Here is a 23,422-nt window from a genome sequence, read left to right on the forward strand (position 1 = left end):
GCATCATTTCTGTCCTCTGAAGGAAAAAGATCAAGAACCCATCCCCAGTTCAGGGTGTGTGAGATAGCACTGCACTCTGTAAGGTTGGTCAGGAGGGATGATTTCATGATGGAACTGCCTGCAGCTTTGCTCTGTCCTTTAGGGGCACATAAATGATGGTTATAAGGTCAGAGGCAGGCAAACCTGAGTTCAAACCTCAGCCTGCTGCATCCTCACTGTTTCATCCCAGGCAGCCTCTCTAATCCTCAGGTTCCTCATCTGTAAAACAGGGATCATAACCATGCATATTGCATAAGGTTGTTGTGAGAATTAAGCAAGATAATCCATGCAAGACACTTAACACAACATGTAGTATATAGTAAATGCTCAATAAACATTAGCAACACCAAGAGAAATGCAGAGGGAGTCCCACGTCGCAGCCCGTTGCAGAGCACAGGCTGCTACGAGGGTCTAGGTGTTCCTTCTCCCACCCAAGACCTGGTTGGGTGAATCCAAAGAAGCATATCTTATCTCCCTCCTGTGTTTAAGAGTAAACTTAGTGAACAAACACTTAAAAATAAATATAAAGGAACACAATTGCTTTAGATTTCACAAATTCAAAAACAAACAGCTGCAAATTCATTCAATATAAAACATTTATACAGGCATACCTCATTTGATGGTGCTTTGCTTTACTGCCCTTCAAAGATACAGCATTTTTTACAAATTGCAGGTTTGTGGCAACAAGTCTGTAGGTGCCACTTTTCCAACAGCATTTGCTCACTTCGTTTCTATGTGCCACATTTTGGTAATTCTGGCAATATTTTAAACTTTTAAGTTATTATTATATTTGTTATGTGATCTGTGATCAGTGATCTTTGATGTTACTACTAAGACTTGCTGAAGGCTCAGGTGATGGTTAGCACTTTCTAGCAATAAGGTATTTTTTAATTAAGGTATGTACATTGGTTTTTTAGACCTAATGCTATTGCACATTTAATAGACTACAGTAAAGGGTAAAGATCACTTTTATATGCACTGGGAAACCAAAACATTCATGTGATTCACTTAATTCTGATACTTGCTTTATTGCAGTGGTCTGGAACTGCAATATCTCTGAGATATGCCTATAAATTAAGGGACTCACATAATCCAGTTATAGAGGGTTATTCTTTTCAAAGAAACAGTCCAACAACCAAAAGTAATTAAAAATAAATCAAATCCTTTATTTAGGTTCCTCAGATTCCATCAAAGGCAGATGCATAAATAACCCACTGACATACCTCTCAATGTCCCTTTGTTTTCCTCTTGAACTTCATTACACTATTCAGCTGCACTGGAACTTCTCTCTTTGCTAACCCAGAGCTCTGCAACCACAGGCTTAGTGGCTCTACTATCTCTCAGTCCCCTCACCCCAGCCCTGCTCTTGACTATACCGGTCAGCTTTGCCTCTCCCAGTGAGCAGGACTCTCTCTTACTTAGAAGTAGGCAGGAGAGGTAAAGCTGAGCTGAAACATGATTCTCCTTAGTTATTATGGGGACGGGGGCAGCTCTGCAGACTCACATAAACGGTTTTAGCCTCTGCATTTGCAATATACAATAATACCTCACTGTACCTTTCTTCTTCCTCATTCTTAATTCATGACTTTATTCACAAAGATAGAAAACGTTAATACTCCAAATTAGGAATGTATCTTTCCTATCTCTCCTTCGCCTTGTGTTTAGAAAAAAGAAAGATCATTAAGATGTTAATATAACTCTGTTATTAAAACCCCACTGAGATAAACCATTGGAAGCAGAATGGAAAAGAAACAACAAGGAATGACAGGGTGCTGCCAAGCAGCTGGTCTATTTTCAGAAAACACTTCAGGCGTAAACGGCATTTATAAGATGTGGAGGAGACTCCCCTCTCCCTCCCCTACACACAGGAAGGCCAGAGAAATGCAGACAGTGGAAATTGTCAGGTGTCTAGGTATGGGGCCACTGCCCTCTAGTGTGTACTTTAAGATTTGCAAAATACCTTTGTCCTGGTAAATCAGATATCTTTACCCCAAAGACAGTATAAAACAGAATAAAACTTGAACCCCTGTTGCACTATCCAGCAGAATCATTTTAAAATAATGTAAATTATTAAGAGAGTGAGATTTGATGGCTTCCTACTACCTTACTATCTGTTCCCACACTCTTATCAGGCCCTAAAAATGGATTTATTGTTTTCAGTCCAACAGACTGCCCAAAGGACAGAAGAGGTATTAAAAATATGTGACAAACGGTGTGGCACAGCCACTGGCATACAGAATAGACGCTTGCAAGATGCCAGCTGGCAGCGGTGCTGGGGCCCCTGCAGGGCCAGCATTCACCCCTTAGAGGTTGAATCATGGGGAGGCAGGGGCCTCCTGAGAGAGGAGACCAGGTAGCCAGGAGAGGAGTGGGCCTGGCATAGAAGTGTGCCAAGATGTGAACAAATGGTTGTCTGTACTAGAGTGTCCTGGCTGAACATTAGCTCATGAAAGAGACTTGAGGATGAAGATACCACCCAGCAGGGCAGAAGAGTGACCCAGTGTCCAATAGCAAATATGGTGAGGAGAGATGCAAGGGTCCCTCGTCTCCCACCAGCAGCTGCTTCTTCTCCTGCCAATGGCAGGGGCATGGTGGTGTCAGTGCAGGGCTGTCAGGACACCTGCCCTCTAGTCTCCCTTCTCCTTCTCCCTGTGTAACATTAGCATTAGCAGATAGTTTGATCTGGGACTCCATGCCCCCATTCTTCAAGTGAGAGGTTAGACCAGGGTCTTTTTTAAGGGCCCTTTTATCTCTAGGTAGGAATTATAATATTATGCTTTTTCACGATCTGATTTCCAAAAATATCCTATGTACAAGTTCATTTACTATAATTTTTAACGATATCTTTGAGACAGCTCCTAGCTCATAAAAAAGTGCTCAATAAATATCTCTAAATCTTCTTGGAAGATCTCATTTCTTCACAATTTTTACATTTCTGTTTCCAAATTGTACCCCAAATGAATCCACTTGTAAGTAACTCTCAAAAATTTGTTTCTGATAATGAGCTGGGGGAAAGAGCCATAACAACCACTACCGTTTACAGAGCATCTATTTGCATGAGGCATTATATTAAACACTTTATATGCATTATCCATTTAGTTCCCATGACAACCATATGAGGAAGGTATTATTATTCCTAATTTCCTTAATGCGGATGCTAAAAGAGGCTAAATGACTTGTCCGAAGTCAGACCTAAGAGCACGATGTGTGGTGCTAAAGTCCACATCCTTAGCTACTCCCATCAGTTCGTGAAGAAATGTTAAAAACAAGAACAACTGTGATTTCTTCCATGATGTTAAATGTATCTTTTCATTTATTTACTTATCTAGAGATAACTACCTATCTTTGGTTGCTAAAAAGTCCTTTCTTTTATGAAATGACAGTAGATAGTGATACTGGATAGTAGATAGATTGGCTTGATTTTTAGCAACATAAAAATTTGGCAAGTTTCAATCTTCTGAAGTGTTATCAGTCCATGAAATTGCAATGTCTGGGAGCAATTGTTCCTCGTAGTATGAGGATCTGCTGTGTGGGTACTCTGGTCATTCCCAAGATTAAAAGCTTCTGAAGGGTGGTGTGCCTGCTTTTTGTATGCCTTGTTGATGATAACTTGTTGGTAAAAAGAGGGTCATATTATCTCTTCACAGTCTGAACAGACTATAGGTGAGGAAGAAAGGGATTCCTCAGGCCATTATATATGTTAGTCAGTTCTTCCATTTGTGACAAAGACATGGAGGAAACAGAAGCTAAGCTAAGAGGAGCAGGAAAAAAGTAAGAGTAAGCTCAGATTCCTCTAACCAAGAACAGAGAAGCTCTCCAGAAAAAAACCCAGAACGTAAGCCACAGACCCTGCATTTGCAGGTTTTATAATATTAATAGCAATAATAGTAACAGCAACAATCCTTAAACAGCATCTTCATTTTCATAAATAAAGACCTTTGTCAAATTTAAAGTTCTTCTCCAAAAGAGTATTATCATTTCAATATGATGTTAGAGCTTAATCTCAAATTTATGACTGCCGAGTATCTTAGAGATAAAAAATTATTTGTGAAGACTTTTAATAACTCAATCTTTGTGAAGAATTAGAATACACCATAATAAATCATCTCTGTACAATTGTGGAAATCTCCCACAAGGCAAATAAATATCCAGAGAAATCTTCCTTTCTCATCCCTTTTGTTGCAGGGGGTAGGGGGGCAACTTCCTTATGCTTTCATGCTGCATAGTTAACAGAAGTGTGAGCTAAAATGATAGCTTTGCATATACACCCATACTCTCCTTCATACTGACCAAGGATTGAACCAAGGTGACTTGTTTATAAAACCCGGCAGAGCTTGATGCTACCAGTTCCTAGTTGCCCTGGGGATGTAATGAATTTCTTTGGAGATAAAGAATTTACAGGACCCTATATTTCTTTCTATTCCTTTACAGGAAGTACCAGCTTCAGGACCTAAGACATGGGGGTAGGGCCATGTGGGGGGATTTTTTTCAAAGAAAGGAGGTGAGGTTGCTGTGTGTGGAGGTGAGGATGGAAGACAAAGAAGAATGAAAGTATCTAAAGTCCTATAAAATAAATGAGAAAGGGAGAGTCAGTAAGAGACTGGCTGGGCCTGCCTAATCTACGGGTAACGAGGTAATTTACACAGAAACGACCCTTGTAAAGTGCTTCATTTGTGAACTCCTATCTACTTCTCTATTTTCACTAGCAGTAAGCAAACAGAAAAAGAACACAGTGTTGAAGTATAATTTTCATAAAAGGAAAAACAGGACTTTCATATAAATATAGGGTAAGCATTTTTCTTAAGATTTATTTAATTCATTGAGAAACCCAGAAGAATAAAGCTGATTCACAGAAGGGGGAGAAGAAAAAGAATGCCAGAATAAGATGGCAGTTACAAAACTGGTTAATGTCTCACCAGGGCAAGTAAAATGTAACAGTTGTCTGTTAACAAAAGGTTATCTTTTCTGCTGGACAAAAATAATTTATCAACCTTCTGCAAACTAACATCAACATTTGAAGAGTCTGGACCCTAATTAACAGTGTAGGGGAGGAAAAAAAATTTTCCCTTTACCCCCTAAATTCCTAGCTGAGACTCTATGATAAAAGATTAACAAGAGAAAAATAAACGAGTTTACTAATATGTATACCTCATGTGTACCTGAGAGAAACCCAGTGGGGCGGTGCGTGGGGGGGTAAGAGTACCTTCCCAAGGTGGCTTAGAATTCAGGATTAAATACCACCTTAATAGGGAAAGGGTTGGGGAATGTAAGACTCTTAGGGGAGAGTAAATGATTTTTAGGAAAGATGAATGGGCCCTTAGAAGAATAGGTGGGAGGTGTGATCATCTGTGACAAAGTCTGTGAGGGTGTGGTGTTGACTTCTATTCTCCTCTCCTTTGAAAGAAGTCAATCTTCCCTGGTTGATGAAACTCCTGGAAGGGGATCTATGACATCTGAGTTCCTTCTGAAGGATCAGTCTTTAGGCAGATAAGGGGAATTCAGAGAAAGCCTCTCCCAGCATTTATGGTTTTCCAAGTGCCAGCAGCTCAAAATAATCAAAACGCCAAAATGACATATTTTAGAGTGGCATGCACTGAACTCCTATAGTCATATCTGGGGTGGTATATTCTGCTACCCTCCATTCATAAACGGTAAGCCAAACGAGGTTACATCTCCTGTAGCCTCAGATGACTTGTAAGGAGCTCTAATATGACTTTGAAAGGGTAACCAGTAATCTTCCATTTCCAAATTTTTGACAACTCTTTAAGAATTTTCAAACTCCTTGATGATTTATTTTGAAATTCAGTTTCAATCATTTGGAAGTGACAATTCAAGATTCTGAAGAAATTTTTTTATCAACCCTATATTCTAGACCTATCCGTAGCTACTCTCAAAAATCCAATATTTCAACAACAAAAAAATCCAATATTTCATTTGTACTGTCTTAATTTCCTGAAAATCCCAAAGTTGATAAGCATGCCCTATGCTTAAGAATTTCCTGTTCATTGATTCTGAACAATGTCCAGAAGAGGGTGCTGACAGAACAATCAGCCTTGCTCCGACCACAAAGACAGGACACATCCTCCTGACCAAAGGTTTCAATATGGGAATCCCAAGTTTGGCAAGCACCGTAATGATCATAGCATTATATTAGGATCATTAGCATCACAGTAATTAATACTACCAAAGAAGAAATGGAAAGTTCCTTATATTAAAAGCAATTCAGGGATACATAAAAAAATTGGTGAAGGCATGCGGAGACGAATGACGACTTTAACTTTTCATCAGCTTTCTATATTGGTTCAAATACTTTATAGCTTTTTTTTTTCATCTAAAAGTTGAGCTTTATTTTGAGTTCACATGATCCCCAAGGCAGCTTTTATTTTTATTCAAATATAATAATCCTGTTGTATCTTTTTTAACATCTTTATTGGAATATAATTGCTTTACAGTGGTGTGTTAGTTTCTGCTGTATAACAAAGTAAATCAGCTATATATATACGTATATCCCCATATCCCCTCCCTCTTACGTCTCCCTCCCACCCTCCCTATCCCACCCCTCTAGGTGGTCACAAAGCACCAAGCTGATCTCCCTGTGCTATGCGCCTGCTTCCCACTAGCTACCTATTTTACATTTGGTAGTGTATATATGTCCATGTCTCTCTCTCACTTCGTCCCAGCTTACCCTTCCCTCTCCCCGTGTCCTCAAGTCCATTCTCTATGTCTGCATCTTTATTCCTGTCCTGCCCCTAGGTTCTTCAGAACCTTTTTTTTTTTTTTTTAGATTCCATATATATGTGTTAGCATATGGTATTTGTTTTTCTCTTTCTGACTTACTTCACTCTGTATGACAGTCTCTTGGTGCATCCACCTCACTACAAATTACTCAATTTCGTTTCTTTTTATGGCTGAGTAATATTCCATTGTATATATGTGCCACATCTTCTTTATCCATTCATCTGTCGACGGACACTTAAGTTGCTTCCATGGCCTGGCTATTGTAAATCAAATACTTTATATCTTGTACATGACTTCTTTTCTAGTATAATCAGTCATAATTAATCATTATCAATGAATTATCAATATTTTTCTTAACACAAATTAATAAACCTGGTAATAAATACTTAAAAAACCAAGTAGCATGACTGCAAGAATCTATGAAGAAACTGATACTTTGTTCAGTAATTTATCAGGGTTGTAGCTAGAAAATAAAACTTCAGCTGTGTTTTATGCTTTATAATACTTAAATATGTCACTACTTAGAATCTATAACATTATAATTTATACTTGCACTCTTCTCTGAAATACAAATCTTTGGAGAGAAAATCCATCAGCAAGCAGGCAGTATATCCTTTCCACTGAATCTCTTCTCTACTAAACCAAAGTGTTTCGTTTTGTTTTGCTGATAGTTTTAGGAATACAGTACAGATTGCACTGGCAGTTTCTCTGCTGCTCTGTGGTGCTAAGTCAACTTAGCTAAGCTGGAACTATGTTTCCCAGAGTTCTCTTTCCTGTATGGTTCTCTCTGGACATGAGAGACACTCCATGTGAAGGCCAGAGGTAGCGGTGAAGAAGTCATACTATTTATGCTCTGAAAGTTGTTGCCAATCTGCTGCTTACCTCCTTGGTGAATCAGACCTGTAGCAACTCCAACTTCCCAAGGCCACCTCCTTCAGCTTCTCTGAGTCCCGGGCTAGATGTGTGTGTGGTTCCCTGATAATGGGTGCCAGTTCTCCTGTGGGTCATCCACAGCATCAGGGTTGGACATGGTTCAGAGATAGAAGTGGGTTCCAGTTTGTCCTCATGGGGTCTCAATTTGTGTTCATGCATTCCCACTTGTCCTGCTGTCCTCTACATCCAGCTTTCCTTCTTATCTGCTGATCTGATAGACCTAGAGTAACTTTAGACTCAACACAGACGCAGAACAACAGCCTGCATAGATTGCTTCACCATAGATCCTTTATTCTTTGTTTTAATTGAATTATAGTTGATTTACAATGTTGCATTAATTTCTGCTGTACAGCAAAGTGATTCAGTTATACATATATATATTCTTTTTCATATTCTTTTCCATTCTGGTTTATCTCAGGATATTGAATATAGTTCCCTGTGCTATACAGTAGGACCTTGTTGTTTATCCATCCTATATATAATAGTTTGCATCTGCTAATCCCAAACTCCCACTCCATCCTTCCACCACCACTCCTCTCCCTTGGCAATCACAAGTCTATTCTCTATGTCTGTGAGTCTGTTTCTGTAGATCCTTTATTCTATATCATGGTTAGCCATTCTGCTTCTCAGATAAAACTCTAATTGGCACAAGTTTCTATGCACAACATCATCTTGTTGCCTTTGCATTTTAAACAGTATGTTAAGCCTCAAAGTCATAATAGGCACTGTGTCTGGCAGAAGGAGAAGAAGACAGGTATTTGGTAGTAGAAGAAAAGAAGGGATGCTTAGAAAGGTAAATCTTGTGTAGGATGCTATCAGAAGCTTCTCAATGTTAAAAATGCCTGTGCCAGTTATCAGTTTATCTCTCTCATCTCCAAACCCATCTTTCCTTGCCCTGCGTTATGATCCTGAAGATGGACATTTGTCCCCTGTCAGCAGAGGCACTGGAGCGCCACTGGGGGAGAAAGGGAATGCTGGTTCTTCGGGACTCTTCCCAAGGCCAGTAGCACAGGACATGCAGTGGCACTCATCCCCAGTAAGTTTCAGTGCCACCATTTAGGGCACTTCTTGGTGGGTTTTGCTACCACTCTGGTAGGCAGCTTCCCAGTGAATTCCTCTGTGGGCACTTTCTCAGTGATGCGCCAGTGGGTGGCATCCCAGCCAGCTGGGCCAACACTCCAGAGAGCTGGCTTCCTGCTGCCAACCCTGGCCCATGGCATCTCAGGGAATTTCTCTGCCGTCCAGTGGGTACCAGCCACTCCTTGTCAAGGGGGTCTGAATCCCAGCCCTGGGTGAAGGGAGGCCCTCTTCCAAATATATTCCTTCCTTGGGTGCTTGACTCAGTTTTAGAGGGAGTGACTGCTCTTCATGTGTACTATTCCTGTATTCACTAGATTTTCCTGACTCCTCAGTAGGTAATCCCCTGCTACTAGTTAATCACTTTTTATGTTAAACTTTCCCTGTGTGAATTAGTGTGTGCTTCTTGTCTCCTAACTGGGCACTGATAAAATGCCTTTTGCTCTTAGTAGCTACTTTAAAAAAAAAAAAAAAAACCCAAACCCCAGAATCTAATTGTATTAGTTCAGGATTTGTTCTAGAAGGAACATAGATTACTTTTAATATGGTTTTATAAGTGAAGGGATTGCCCAAGTGTGCACTTTAGAGAGGCTATTTGCTTTCTTTGGCCACTTATAAGGGGTATTTCTCAATCTGGGCTCCATGGACCACTGTGAGCAGACCCTGAGTCAACTATTGCTATGAAACAAACCACCCTAAACACAACAGTTAAAACAACAATCTTTTATTATTTCTCACATATTTGACAGGAAGACACCAAAGTCACATGACAAACAGTGAAGATATAGGAAAGGATGAAGAATTGGGGTTCAAAAGTCCCTTTACCACAGGGTCCAAGGAGTTATCAAGGGTCTATCAGTTTAAATCATATTTTTAAGTTGTGTATTTTCCACTAACAATGAAATATCAGAAGGGAATGTAAACAAACTATTCGTTTTAAAATCACATCAAAAAAATAAAATACTTAGGAATAAACCTGACCAAAGAGGTGAAAGATTTGTATGCTGAGAACTACAAAACATTAATAAAGGAAACTGAAGATTATTCAAAGAAATGTAAAGATATTCCATGCTCTTGGATTGGAAGAATAAATATTGTTAAAATGGCCATATTACCCAAAGCAATATACAGATTTAATGCGATCCCATCAAATTACCTATGACATTTTTCACAGAACTAGAACAAATAATCCTAAAATTTATATGGAAACATAAAAGACCCAGAATTGACAAAGCAATCCTGAGGAAAAAGAGCAAAGTAGGGGGCATAACTCTCCCAGACTTCAGACAGTACTACAAAGCTACAGTAATCAAAACAGTGTGGTACTGGCACAAAAACAGACATATGGATCAATGGAAAAAAATAGAGAGCCCAGAAATAAACCCACACATCTATGGACAATTAATCTTCTTTTTTTTTTTTTTTTGCGTTACGCGGGTCTCTCACTGTTGTGGCCTCTCCCGTTGTGGAGCACAGGCTCTGGACGCGCAGGCTCAGCGGCCATGGCTTACAGGCCCAGCCGCTCTGCGGCATGTGGGATCCTCCCAGACCGGGGCACGAACCCGTGTTCCCTGCATCGGCAGGCGGACTCTCAACCACTGCGCCACCAGGGAAGCCCCTGGACAATTAATCTTTGACAAGGGAGGCAAGAACATACAAAGGAGAAAAGACAGTCTCTTCAGCAAGTAGTAGTGGGAAAGCTGGACAGCTGTTTGTAAACCAATGAAGTTAGAACACACTCTCACACCATACACAAAAATAAACTCAAAATGGCTTAAAGACTTAAACATAAGACATGACACCACAAAAATCCTAAAAAAGACATAGACAAAACATTCTCTGAGACTTGGTCAGTCTCCCAAGGCCACAGACATAAAAGTAAAAATAAACAAATGGGCTCTAATCAAATTTATAAGCTTTTGTACGCAAAGGAAACCATAAACAAAACAAAAAGACAACTTATGGACTGGGAGAAAATATTTGCAAATAATGTAACCGACAAGGGCTTAATTTCCAAAATATACAAACAGTTCATGCAACTCAATAACAACAACAAAAAAACAACCCAACTGAAAAATGGGCAGAAGACTTAAACAGAGATTTCTCCAAAGAAGACATACAGATAGTCAAAAGGCACATGAAAAGATGCTCAAAGCTGCTCATTATTAGAAAAATGTAAATCAAAACTACAATGAGGTATCACCTCATACCGGTCAGAATGGCCATCATTAAAATGTCTACAAGTAACAAATGCTAGAGAGGGTGTGGAGTAAAGGGAACCCTCCTACATTGTTGGTGGGAATGTAAAATGGTATAGCCACTATGGAAAACAGTATGGGGGTTCCTTAAAAAACTAAAAATAGAGTTGCCATATGATCCAGTAATCTCACTCCTGGGCATATATCCAGAAAAGATGAAAACTCTAATTCTAAAAGATACATGCACCCCAATGTTCATAGCTGCCCGATTTACAATAGCCAAGACATGGAAGCAACCTAAATGTCCATTGACAGATGAATGAATAAAGATGTAGTATATATACACAATGGAGTATTACTCAGCCGTTAAAATAATGCCACTTGCACCAACATGGATGCAACTAGAGATTATCATACTAAGTGAAGTAAGTCAGAAGAAGGAAGACAAATATCATATGATATCACCTATATATGGAATCTAAAATACAACAAAAATGAACATATCTACGAAACAGAAACAGACTCACAGACATAGAGAACAGACTTGTGGTTGCCAAGGGGTGGGGGGGATGGGGGAGGGATGGAGGGGAAGTTCTGGGGTAGCAGTTGCAAACTAGTATATATAGGATGGATAAACAACAAGGTCCTACTGTATAGCACAGGGAACTATATTCAACATCCTGTGATAAACCATAATGGAAAAGAATATAAAAAAGAATGCATGTATATGTATAACTGAATCACTTAGCTGTACAGCAGAAATTAACACATTGTAAATCATGTATATTTCAATAAAATATTTTAAAATTGTGCATTTTCAATTCAGTGAGAAAATAAAGAACATAATCACCGTCATAGATTGCAAGTCCCTGCATTTGCATTTTGGTCTGGTTCTCACCAAGGATCACCTTAAGTGAGAATGTACAACTTTATTTCTTCATTCGTGGAGGTATAACTTAAAAAAAAAAACTTATTCAACATATTCTAATGAATACTACTGAATAGGTCACCACCATTGATTATGTGTTCATTATAAGCTTTTATAGACATATAACATTGATAAAAAAGATTTTCACATTTTGAGTTGTGGAGAAGTCATTCTGGCTTATACATGAGTTAACCTGAATTTTATGCTAACTAAAATACCCTGTTTGTGGCCTATCAAACATACTGTACATCTGCTTTAATTAATAAAGAAAAGGGCCAGAAGTAAAGAATGTTTATGTTAGAAATAAAGATTAAATGCCTCCCTTTCTGGGACGCCAATGCTAGTACCCCCTCAATGATAAGACACCCTTCCCAGCTGCCAAGGCCATGCTGACTCGCTATGTATGTGCTGATCTGTTTTTTTTTTAATCTTGAAGGAATGTATCCCTGACTTGTTTAATGTTCTTTGTTCTGACAAGATATAAAACTGTGCTGAAAACCATGCTTCTCCAGAGCAGTTCCTCAGAGCTATCTGAGAGGCTGTCTTCTGAGCTATAGTCCTCAGCTGGGTTCAAATAAAACACTTACTATTTTAGGTTGTTTATTGATTATTTTCATCAACAACATATATACAGAAAAGTGTGCCAAATGTAAGTATATGAGTCATGACTTTTATTTTTTTTTTGGCTGCACTGTGTGGCTTGTGGGATTTTAGTTCCCCGACCAGGGATTGAACCAGGGCTCTTCGCCGTGAGAATGTGGAGTCCTAACCACTAGACTGCCAGGGAATTCCCAGGTCATGACTTTTTTTTTTTTTTTTTTTTCGCGGTACGCGGCCCTCTCACTGTTGTGGCTTCTCCCGTTGTGGAGCACAGGCTCCAGATGCGCAGGCTCAGCAGCCATGGCTCACGGGCCTAGCCGCTATGCGGCATGTGGGATCTTCCCGGACTGGGGCATGAACCCACGTCCCCTGCATCGGCAGGCGGACTCTCAACCACCATGCCATCACGGAAGCCCGGTCATGACTTTTAATAAAGTGAACACTCCTGCATGGGCTGGGTGCTCAACATGTAAGGGGAATGTTTCTCAAACTGGCCTCTGCAAAGGTCATCACAGGCAGGGTTCCATCAGTTCCAAAACTTCACCAATAATACAAAAAGAACCTGGCTGTGGGAAGCCCAGGGGCTGACCAGGATTGAAGGGAGAACAGAACAAAATCCAAGCAGTTACTGGAAAGGTTAAGAATCAAGAAGTCAAGCAGAGGTAGGAAACAGCCAACTCCTGCTGTTTTCACCAGTTGGTCTGCTGAAGAAAACTGGTGGGCCTCAAGCCCTGAACCCTTCAGAGCGGGGCCACTAAATTTTGATCAGTCTGTAACTTAGATTCTTGCTATAACCCATACTGCCACATCAGTGTCTGTCTTGAAAAAGGCTGAGCTGATACAGTAAAGAGTAAAGTTCAACTTGCTGCAAATTATTTGTAAAAGCAGAGCCTAAATCCAGGCCCATGCCAGAGAAAGAAGACTTATTTCCTGCTACTTGCCTAGTCTCCTGGGCACACAGGAAGATGAGATTAGGAGAGTTAATAGTTCTACTCAAACTGAGCAAGAATGTCCTTGAAGGGTGACCAAGTGGCAAACAGTGCAATAACTATGGGTTCTTTTACAGGTTTTATGAGACATAGTTACACCATAGTAGTGATTGTGTGTGTGTATGTTTTTAATATATTTAAAAATTTTTTAGAAAAGTTGCAAAGATGGGACAGAGAGTTCTCACATACTTCACGCCCAATTTCCCCTATTATGAATATCTTACATGATTATGATAGAGTGTCACAATTAATGAATCAATACTGATAATTATTATTAACTAAAATCCATAATTTATCCAGGATTCCTTAGTTTTTACCTGATGTCCCAGCCAGGGTACCACAAATAAGAAGTTGTCAGATCTTCTTAGGCTCCTTTTAGCTGTGAGTTTCTCTTTCTCAGACTTTCCTTACTTTCGATATCCTTGACAATTTCAAAGAGTACTGGTCAAGTATTTTGCAGAATGTCTTTTAATTGGGATTTGTCTGATGATTGTACTGTAATTTTTGCTGTGTATTTAGGATTGTTAGTGCCTTCAAACACGTCACCAAAAATGTCAGAATTAGAAAATATGCCTCAAACACAAAAAGTCTGAAAACCACTAGTCTACCTCAAAGCAGATTGTAAATAGACATAAATGATTGTAAATAGACGTAAATGAAGTTGTCAAGATGCTTACACCACCTCTGGTTTCAAACTTCAGTTTCAAAGAGCAAGGTAGGTTTACGGACCTTTCACACAGTGGCTAGATAGCAACCCTAATTTATAAACTGTCTGCACGTCACCCCAACATGGCCCAGGTCATCAGCCAACCCCACCTCGTTCCCCAGCTCTAGCTTAAAAGGGAAGACAACAGCTTTTCACCCAAAGGTCATCACGGTACTAATTCATCCTGAGGTAAAAAAGTTTAAACTAAGCATAATGGAATTCTAAGCTGTTCCATAGTTTTCAACAGAATATGTTTTTAAAGTACAAGCAGAAACAATGATCAAACTTTCAATGAAATATTTTCTTGTTTGCTTTTCAAACGAGTAAAGCCCAAATTAGGGAACACAAAGAATTATATCCTATTGACTTGTAATGTCTGGTCCCAGAAAATATTCTGTGGTGAAGCCATTGTGAATATTCTAGTAATTAAATCTGTACAACATACAGACTTAAAACATTTTTTAGGCGACCACTCTGCTCTCAATAGTGAGAGTGAAGTCACCAATCTTAAGTATTTGGAGCCCTTAACATTATTGGCAAGGCTGGGAATGGTACAACATTTAGCTCAATAAAAAAGACAATACCCGATATGTCCCCTGTGTATTGGCATACACACAGGCCTAAAGATGTGTTCTCTGAACCAGAAAGGACTCACCGTGTTGGCCAGCTCTAGATAGCTTCCTCCTACAGAGTTGCCAAAACGCGGGGACTGTGTGAGCAGCTTGTGGAAAGCAGCAGCCTGCTGATGCAAAGAGCTTCCCCCATACTCAAGAAGCTTCTGTAGGGCTGACTGACTCTGCAAGTCCGGGCTCTGGAGGTCCCTGGCTCCCGAGTCGTATTCCCAGCTTTCCCTGGCCGCTGATAAGGCACCTAGGTCCAGGAGAGGCAGGGGCGAAAAAAAGATGTTTCCTATATTAGCCTGGGGGAGGCCAAGAGGCAATGATTTGGAACCTCCTAACTCATCCACGTGCCAGCGCGTCAGAACACATGTGGCGCCCAGGCTGCATGCTAAGCACTTTCCCTTTCAGAGTGACACATGGGGAGCTTGGAGATAAAAGCAGTTTTGGGCAAAGCATTCAGAAATAACTATCCAATGAATGTGTGCCTTCCCCGCACCCCAAGAGAAATGTTTAGCAAAAAGCACAGAAGAGCCAAGAAAAGGGAATCCAGATCAGAGCTACAGCTGTCTGTGATTTACACAGTGTTACTGTATGATTAGCCTTCTTACTGTCATCCTTTTTCCCAGTCGAGGAGGATAGAAGCAAGAGAGAAGATAGAAAGTTAGATACGGAACTTTGTCATAATCTTCTAGTGTCCATGTACTCTTAACTGGAAGAAGCTACGGGAAGCTAGACTGTGTTTGCCAGTTAGGTGTAGCCACATGGATGAGCTCTGAACAATAGAATGTGAACAGAAGTGATAAGCATAGCTTCAGAGGCTAGCTCATAAAACCCCCAGCATGTGATTCTTCAGGCCCTCTGCCTCTGGCCCGGTTCAGATGGGCATGGCACCCTTGGAAGCCACGTGGTACAGATGGCAAAGCTGCACGATGGAAGATGCCTGGATCTATGAATTACCTCCTGCCAGGAGGCTGTCGGCTGAACCCAGGTACCATGTTAACTTTACGTGATCAGGAAAGGGAAACTTCTTCTGTGATTGATCCACCATATATTTTTGGTTTGTGAGAGCAGCTAGGATTACCCTAACTATCACAGCAGATTAGAACCTAATTAAAGATGATAATCATTATAATAGCACGGGTAAGTACAATGAAAAGTAGACCTAGAGAAGGTCTAAACCCGACTGCCCTCAAGGATGGGCGATATGCAGGGAAACCTTACTGGAGGAGAAAGACTGATGCTTCAGTCTCCACCTTTGCTAGAAAAATTAGATTTGGGGTAAAGCTTGCTTCTTTGTGTTCGCATCTGAGTAGAAGTCCCTTGTAGGTGCAGCTGGCTGGTGGATCCTGGGTCACATGCCTCTATCTTAGCTGTAAAGGAGGCTGGGAAATTTGTTTTCTGGCTTCCACTTTGGGGAGGTAGGATTTGTAAGATGAGACCTTTCCTAAGCATAGGAAGAGTACGTAAAAGGCCTGGGTGGCCAGAAAATACGACGAGCTACACACTGTTCCGGGGACAGAGCAGTGAGCATGATGAGTTGCAGTCCCTGCTTGTGGAGTTTTCATTTTGGTGGGTCTTTAATACATGACTTTTAATTTTAAAAAAGGGATTCGTTAAAATGATTTAATTTGTACTATGAAAGGAGAACATATACAGATTCCTCTATAATTTACTTGAGTATAATTACATAGAGCAAACTACAAATTATGTACAGCGGGTTCTGATGTGAATTTCCAATCTTCCCTTATTGGGTATTGGTGAATTTCATCAATGGAATTAGGAAAACTGTCTTTGTCTGGAACCACTTCAGATGGTTTCCCTCTACTGTTCATGTTCTGCTGATCTTCAGTCAGCCTGACACAACACTTTTTTCATACAATGCTATATAGCTGGGGTGACATGTCTTTGTACCAAAGCAGACAACTCTGTTGTTATGTTTGCAATAGCCCAAAGTTTATTTTAATATTAAAGTCTATCAACTGTACTGCAAGGGTGGCTTTGCTTTCCATATCAGCATAGACTCCAAAATGCCTGCCCTTCCTCCCCACTGTTCCTCTGTATGCTGTCTGCCTAGCTGCCACACATTCTCTGTCCTGGCCCCAGCAATGTGTGGCCAGAAGACTGATCGATCCTAGAGTTGAAAGATGGGTTGAATCATTGATGGCCTCATAGCTCATACATAAGGCAAAAAAGCATAGTGCCGGGCCCTTGCCTTTTATGTTTCACCACGGTATCCCCAGTACCTTGCACATAGCCTGCGACATATCAGGAATTTAACACACATTTATTGAATGGATTGCTGAATTATTCACAGTTGTAGTACCTCAGGGTTTCACTTCTTAACCAGGAAAAGCAACATGGAGATTAATTTTAAGAATCAAAATAAATTATACACTTAAACTTTTTCTTCATGCAAAGTTCTTTATGAGAACTTCATTTCAAATAATAAATCACAACAGTTCTGGGATAAGACAGCCCAAGGAAGCTTCATTTGAATGTATTATGCTGTATTAACAGACCGAAACCCAGTTTCGGGCAGAGTTATAAAATCAGGTTAGCCAAGCTCCATGTTAATCATCAAGATCAAAAGGCCCTCACTCTATTGCCATAACAAATTTTGCTGAAGTGATGCTGAGAATTCAGATTCTCTGCTAAGGAGCCAAGGCAATCATATTAGTATCCACATAAATGGACCACAAAAAAACAAAGTGTATTTAAAAAAAAATACAGTAGATGTGTATAACTGAGTCACTTTGCTGTACAGCAGAAATTAACACAACATTGTAAATCAACTATACCTCAATGAAGAAAACACAGTAGACTATTCCCATTACTCTCTTTTAATCTGTCTTCACATTACATTTTTCTGGATAAAACCCAACATTCCTGAGGCAAAATTCGCCATTTAATTTGGAAGAACTCACTGAAAAATTTCAAAAATGTAGGTCTAGTAACTATCTTCCTTTTACCCCTTGAAGCATGATGGTACCTGAGGTTTACAGGCTCACTCTCAGCCTCATGCCAGTCTCTTTTCACTCCCTTGCTCACCTCAAAAGAAGCCTGTTGACCACAGGCAGATGGCCATGTTTTCTTTTCCTGAACATGGATACCATGTTCTACTGTCCCCCATGCTCACCATGCTCTCTGAAGTCTCTTTATATAAGGACACTAATCCCATCATGAGGGCCCCATCACCATGACCTCATCTAACTATTCCCCTCCCAAAAGCCCCATCTCCAACAACTATCACATTGGTGGTTAGGGCTTCAACATATGAATTTTGGGGGGAGACAAATATTCAGTCCATAATAACCACTGAGCAGCTGCTCTCCAGGCCAGTAAGGACAGTGACTGTACAGCATCCCATTAAATACCAAAGGTCAAAGCACTCCCTGGGCCTAGAGGTCTCTGCATACACAGAACGAAAGGAGGCCATAATATCTGCCACCATAATCCTCTAGGGTGCTCTGAAGTAAGAAGTAAGATTTATACTTTTAAAAATCTGAATGTTTAGTGTTTAAAGGTGGCAGAGCACAGATTCCAAATGCTTCTCTTATCAGAAAAGCACAGGAAACAAGTGGCAATTTGACATCTTTATAAAATACATCACTGGGAAAACCCTGCTTTCAGAGAGGATGCTGCAACAGAAAATCTGCCAAACATTGAGATCCTTGCTCTGGTGGGTACTTGTCTATAAGCTAGGGCTTCAATCCCATTTTCAAAGTGCCACCCAGGTTTGGTTCCAAAGCCTGCAATTAATGCACTTATTCACCAAAGGCACTGTGCCACCTTCCCATGGGCCAAGCTCCTTGTGAGAATCAGGCAAACCAACATTTGGAACACCTGAAATTTACCTTAAAGATACTACAACAACCATGACAGCTAACATTTATTCAAAGCCAATAAGGGCCAGGCACTGTTCTAACAACTTTACATATATTATCTTAAATAGATCCACCCACAGTCTATGAATAGTAAAGTCATTTTTCCATTTTAAGAAAAAAGGTATTTTCTCTCTTTTAGCTTCATTTTATAGACTTTGCTCATTTGCATAGAATAGTAGTTAAGAGCTGGGGTTTTGTGGTCAGATTCACTGAGGTCAAGTCAAGAGTCACCATGACCAGCTATGTGACCTCAAGCAAATTATTTAACCTAAGCTTCAGTTTTCTCATCTTTAAAATGGGGATAATAATATGTATTTCATAGAGGTGCTGTGAGAGTTAAATAAGAGTAAAATATGTAGAACGTATGAGACAATCCCTGGTATATGACAAACTGATCCAGAAATGTAAGCAATTATCTGGTCACACTTCACGACTTTAGTTATTTGGAACCCATTTTGGACAATTTATTAGGGAACAAATATATGAGAGAAATGTGTACCTCCCAGGTTCTGAAACGTACCTGTTAAAATTACCAGTTCTTTTATTTATGAGCTGTTTTTTTAATTAATTTTTTAAAAATTTATTTACTGTTGGCTGTGTTGGGTCTTCGTTGCTGTGTGTGGGCTTTCTCTAGTTGCAGTGAGCGGGGGCTACTCTTCGTTGTGGTGCGAGGGCTTCTCATTTCCGTGGTTTCTCTTGTTGTGGAGCACAGGCTCTAGGCGTATGGGCTTCAGTAGCTGCAGCAGGCGGACTCAGTAGTTGTGACGTGTGGGCTCAATACTTGCTCCGTGGCATGTGGGATCTTCCTGGACCAGGGATCGAACTCGTGTCCCCTGCATTGGCAGGCAGGTTCTTAACCACTGCTCCACCAGGGAAGTCCAAAATTACCAATTTTTAAAAAACAAACCTTTGGCACCTAACCAGTGGCTAAATTTTCATCAATAGTTTTGTACTTAATATCAGCATTACAGACAATAAAAATAGCCAATTAGGTCACGGCCAAAGTTATGTTTCTCTGAGTATGGAATATTCCATTAACAACTCACAGTCTTTGGTTATCAGGTTTGATAGACTTTGCTTCTCTATTCTACTTGGCCAATTCCTACGTCCAGAGGACACCTGGCCTTCCTAACACCTGTGGCCAGCACCATAAGGAAATCTGCACAGCCCGGCAGTGGCAGCAGCAAGGGCTGAGTAGATATGATTTATTCATCAGACTTGTGCTCTGGCCACCCTAGACACTCCTGTTTTCTACCTCCAGTTCTTTCTTTTCCATCCTTCATTTGAATGCCCGGGGCCTCTCATCACATCACAGGCAGGTGATAATGCAGAGTGTTTAGGGGATCCTGAGACATGTATTAACAGTATTTTATGAGTGGTCATTAATCTTTCATTTATGTGGATTGTTTAGAGAACACTGCCTAACTTATTACCTTCAGTGGCAAGAGAGAAAATACTCCTTTAGAAACACTGGAAGCAGCTACCTTTCTGAATTCAGAACTACCCCACCGACAGAAAGAAGCACAGGGGAATTTGAACAAATTGGCTGCCAGGTGTCAGCCTTCCCTGTCATAGCACATTCACTATTTCTAGATAATACTAACATCAACAGAAGCAGCAGTAAATCCTTTAGTCCAAAGGAGAATCACCATATGAGTCTTTGGTCATTTATTTTTTATTTTTTTGGTGGTCATTTATTAATGTCAATTATTGGTACAAAATTCAGGAGCTCAATTCTCATGAGGGCCTCTAGCTTCCTACAGCACAAATTACATGCAAACACAGGCCAATTGTCTTAAAATCTGTGTCTGTGGTCTCAAGGAGGATTGGGTAGGAAAGGATAGTTTAAAAGACCTATGTATCCTTCTGAGAAAAAGCAAAAAAACAAAAAGTAATTCGAAGCACATATCCTACTAAGGGGAGGTGAACCTGCTGTATAGCACATGGAGCTCAGCTCAGTGATCTGTGATGACCTAGATGGGTGGGATGGTGGGGGGAGTAGGAGGGAGGTCCAAGTGGGAGGAGATATATGTAAAATATAGCTGCTACACTTCGTTGTACAGCAGAAACTAACACAACATCGTAAAGCAACTCTACTCCAATAAAAAAAAAGTCAGTTCTTTGGCCTTTGGCAATCTTTAGGAAGTGAGTCTATTAGCATCCTATTTTGAATACAGGTCACACGTGTCCTATCTGGGGACAATACACTGAATTTCAATGGAACATTAGGAATACAGTGGAAGATGCATTTTGAAATGCAACTCCCTCCCCTTTCCCCTGACCCCAAGACTATTGATAGGTGACAAGAAAGAAAGAAATGAAGAAATGTATTTCTTATTGAAGTGCGCTTACCAACATCATCATTAGTGGATATTTCTTAATGTTCCACTCTGTACAAGTAAATTCAACAGTCCTTAATGTATTTAAGCACAGGCTTGAGAACACTAAATGGAAGATAGTTTAGAGACAACCAAAGGGATAGCTGGAACTAACAGCCTTTACAATTCTTCTCCAGCTTGAGAGTCTATTGTTCTGTTCTTTACCAACTATAATATAAAAGGCAAAGTGTCTGCCCTTCAGCAGTTAATAAAGATGTGGTGGTAATCATCTTTAACCTTTTTAAAAAACTAAAAATAATATTTGGCAGCTTGCTATCTTGGTTTGTCTAAACTAGACCTATGAAGGAGATAAGCAAGAGGGTTGATTCGGGGCTAAAGAATTCAAAGGAGAATTTAGGGAAAGTGTGTTAAAATGAGGAGGCATTGGAGTAAAGAAGAGTTAACTGAGTTTCACTTGACCCTGAGGCTGGCTTGGGGTTGGGGGGGTAACACCTATGGTCTACAAGACTTTAAGATTTTTTTAAAAAGATCTGTTTCTCTTGGTATTTTGGATCAACTTATCCTTCTCTTACAAGGCATATTAATGGACCATGTATTCAGTAAGCCCTTGGTAGTCACTGATTTTTAAGTACCATAAGACTAAATGGGGATCATGCTAATCTGGACCTATTCTCTGTGGGGAGAAGCATCATACACATCCTTTGGTTGGCATGCCCATAGGGATGGTCGTATTTCTTGGATGAAAATTAGTCTAATCAAAATGGGAAAATGCCGGGGAAGGGTAGGGGAAGGTGGGGAATACTCAAATAGGAATACAAAAATTGAATGCTGATTCCAGCTTCTTAGCAAAAAATAGAATTATTTTTTATTCCTGAAAAGTTGGCATTTTCGTTTAAGCTTTTAAAAGGTGGTAGGTTATATTAATTTTCCAATGTTAAACCAAGCTTGCATTCAAGAGACAAACCCAACATAGTCAAAGTGTGTGATATCTTGTTTATGTATTATTGATTTTGGTTTGCTAGTATTTTGTTTATAATTTTTGCATCTCTGTTCAAAAGTAAAATTGGCCTATAATTTTTCTTTCTTACACTGAACCTCTCATGTTTTGGTATCAAGGTTATGTGTGAGTCTATGTGAGACTGGAATTATTTGTTCTTCCAGTGTTAGGTAGACCTTGCTGGTGAAGTTGAGTGTTCTTTGTGGGAAGATTTTTTTTTAATTACTATTTTAATTTCATTCTTAGTTATAAAACTATTCAGATTTTATATTCCTTAACGCATTATAAAACTATTCAGATTTTTTTCTTTTTTTCTTTTTTTGCAGTATGCAGGCCTCTCACTGTTGTGGCCTCTCCCGTTGTGGAGCACAGGCTCCGGACACGCAGGCTCAGCGGCCATGGCTCACGGGCCCAGCCACTCTGCGGCATGTGGGATCTTCCCGGACCGAGGCATGAACCCGTGTCCCCTGCATCGGCAGGTGGACTCTCAACCACTGTGCCACCAGGGAAGCCCATCTACTATTCAGATTTTATATTCCTTAATGAATCAGTTTTAGTAAGTTCTATTTTCTGGAAATTTCTTTATTTCTTCTAAACTTTTAATTATATCAGCAGAAAACTATTTATAGTATCTTCTTTTTGTTTATGTTTGCAGCATCTCTAGCAATGTCTGCTTTTCACTCCTGATACTGGGTATAATAATCCCTTATTTGGCTTGACTGGGTGACATAATCTTGACTCAGTTGCTATATGAGCAAATTAGAGGCCCCTGGATGCCCTATTCCTGCTACAAACATGCTACGCCTACATAGCATATGACCTCAGCCAACAAACCCAGATATTGCTAATCAACAGTGCCCAGGTGCTTTGCATTCCTAATGCTGGACCAAGAGAGTTCATGGTCTTCTTTTCCTCTGACCTCAACCTGGAGAGCCTTCCTGGACTCCATGCTTGATTGGGTTGCCTGTTTGGCAGTAAAACTTTCCCACTCAGTATTCAATCCTTGCTCTCTAATGGTCTTTATTTATTTATTTTTCCTTTAACAACTATTTGTGCCTTATCTTTTTTCACTTTAGCATTCTTGCCAGGAAGTTATCAATTTCATAAATCTTTTAGAAAAACCTATCTTTAGTCTATACTGTGCCTCTCTCTATATTGTGTGCTTGTTTTCTATTTCATTGATTTAGGTTATCTTTATTATATCCTTTCTTCTCTTGTATTTGTGTTTATTTTGCTGTTCTCTTTCTAAATTCTTGGAATGGATGCTCAACTTAGCCTTTTTTCTTTTGTCTTCTAATATATGCATAAAAAGCTATAAAATTTCCTCTAAGTGCTGCATTTCAATTGATATTTTCATAATCTTTCACTTCAAAT

At 39.9% G+C, this 23,422-nt stretch overlaps 1 protein-coding gene and 1 long non-coding RNA gene across 2 annotated transcripts in view; one reads left to right on the plus strand and one right to left on the minus strand.

Moving 5' to 3' along the window:
- The window catches only part of MCC (MCC regulator of WNT signaling pathway), a 360,524-nt gene that overhangs the window by 314,698 nt on the left and 22,404 nt on the right, over positions 1-23,422 (minus strand). The window contains exon 2 of the mRNA XM_082836200.1: positions 14,864-15,078. Coding sequence (XP_082692326.1) covers positions 14,864-15,078 — 215 coding nt within the window. The remainder of the gene's footprint in view (positions 1-14,863; positions 15,079-23,422) is intronic.
- LOC309959740 overlaps positions 1-23,422 on the plus strand; it is a 318,024-nt gene that overhangs the window by 176,701 nt on the left and 117,901 nt on the right. The window lies entirely within an intron of this gene.

The sequence above is a fragment of the Leucopleurus acutus genome (assembly GCF_964270905.1).
Source record: "Leucopleurus acutus genome assembly, chromosome: 3".
Classification (NCBI taxonomy): Eukaryota; Metazoa; Chordata; class Mammalia; order Artiodactyla; family Delphinidae; genus Leucopleurus; species Leucopleurus acutus.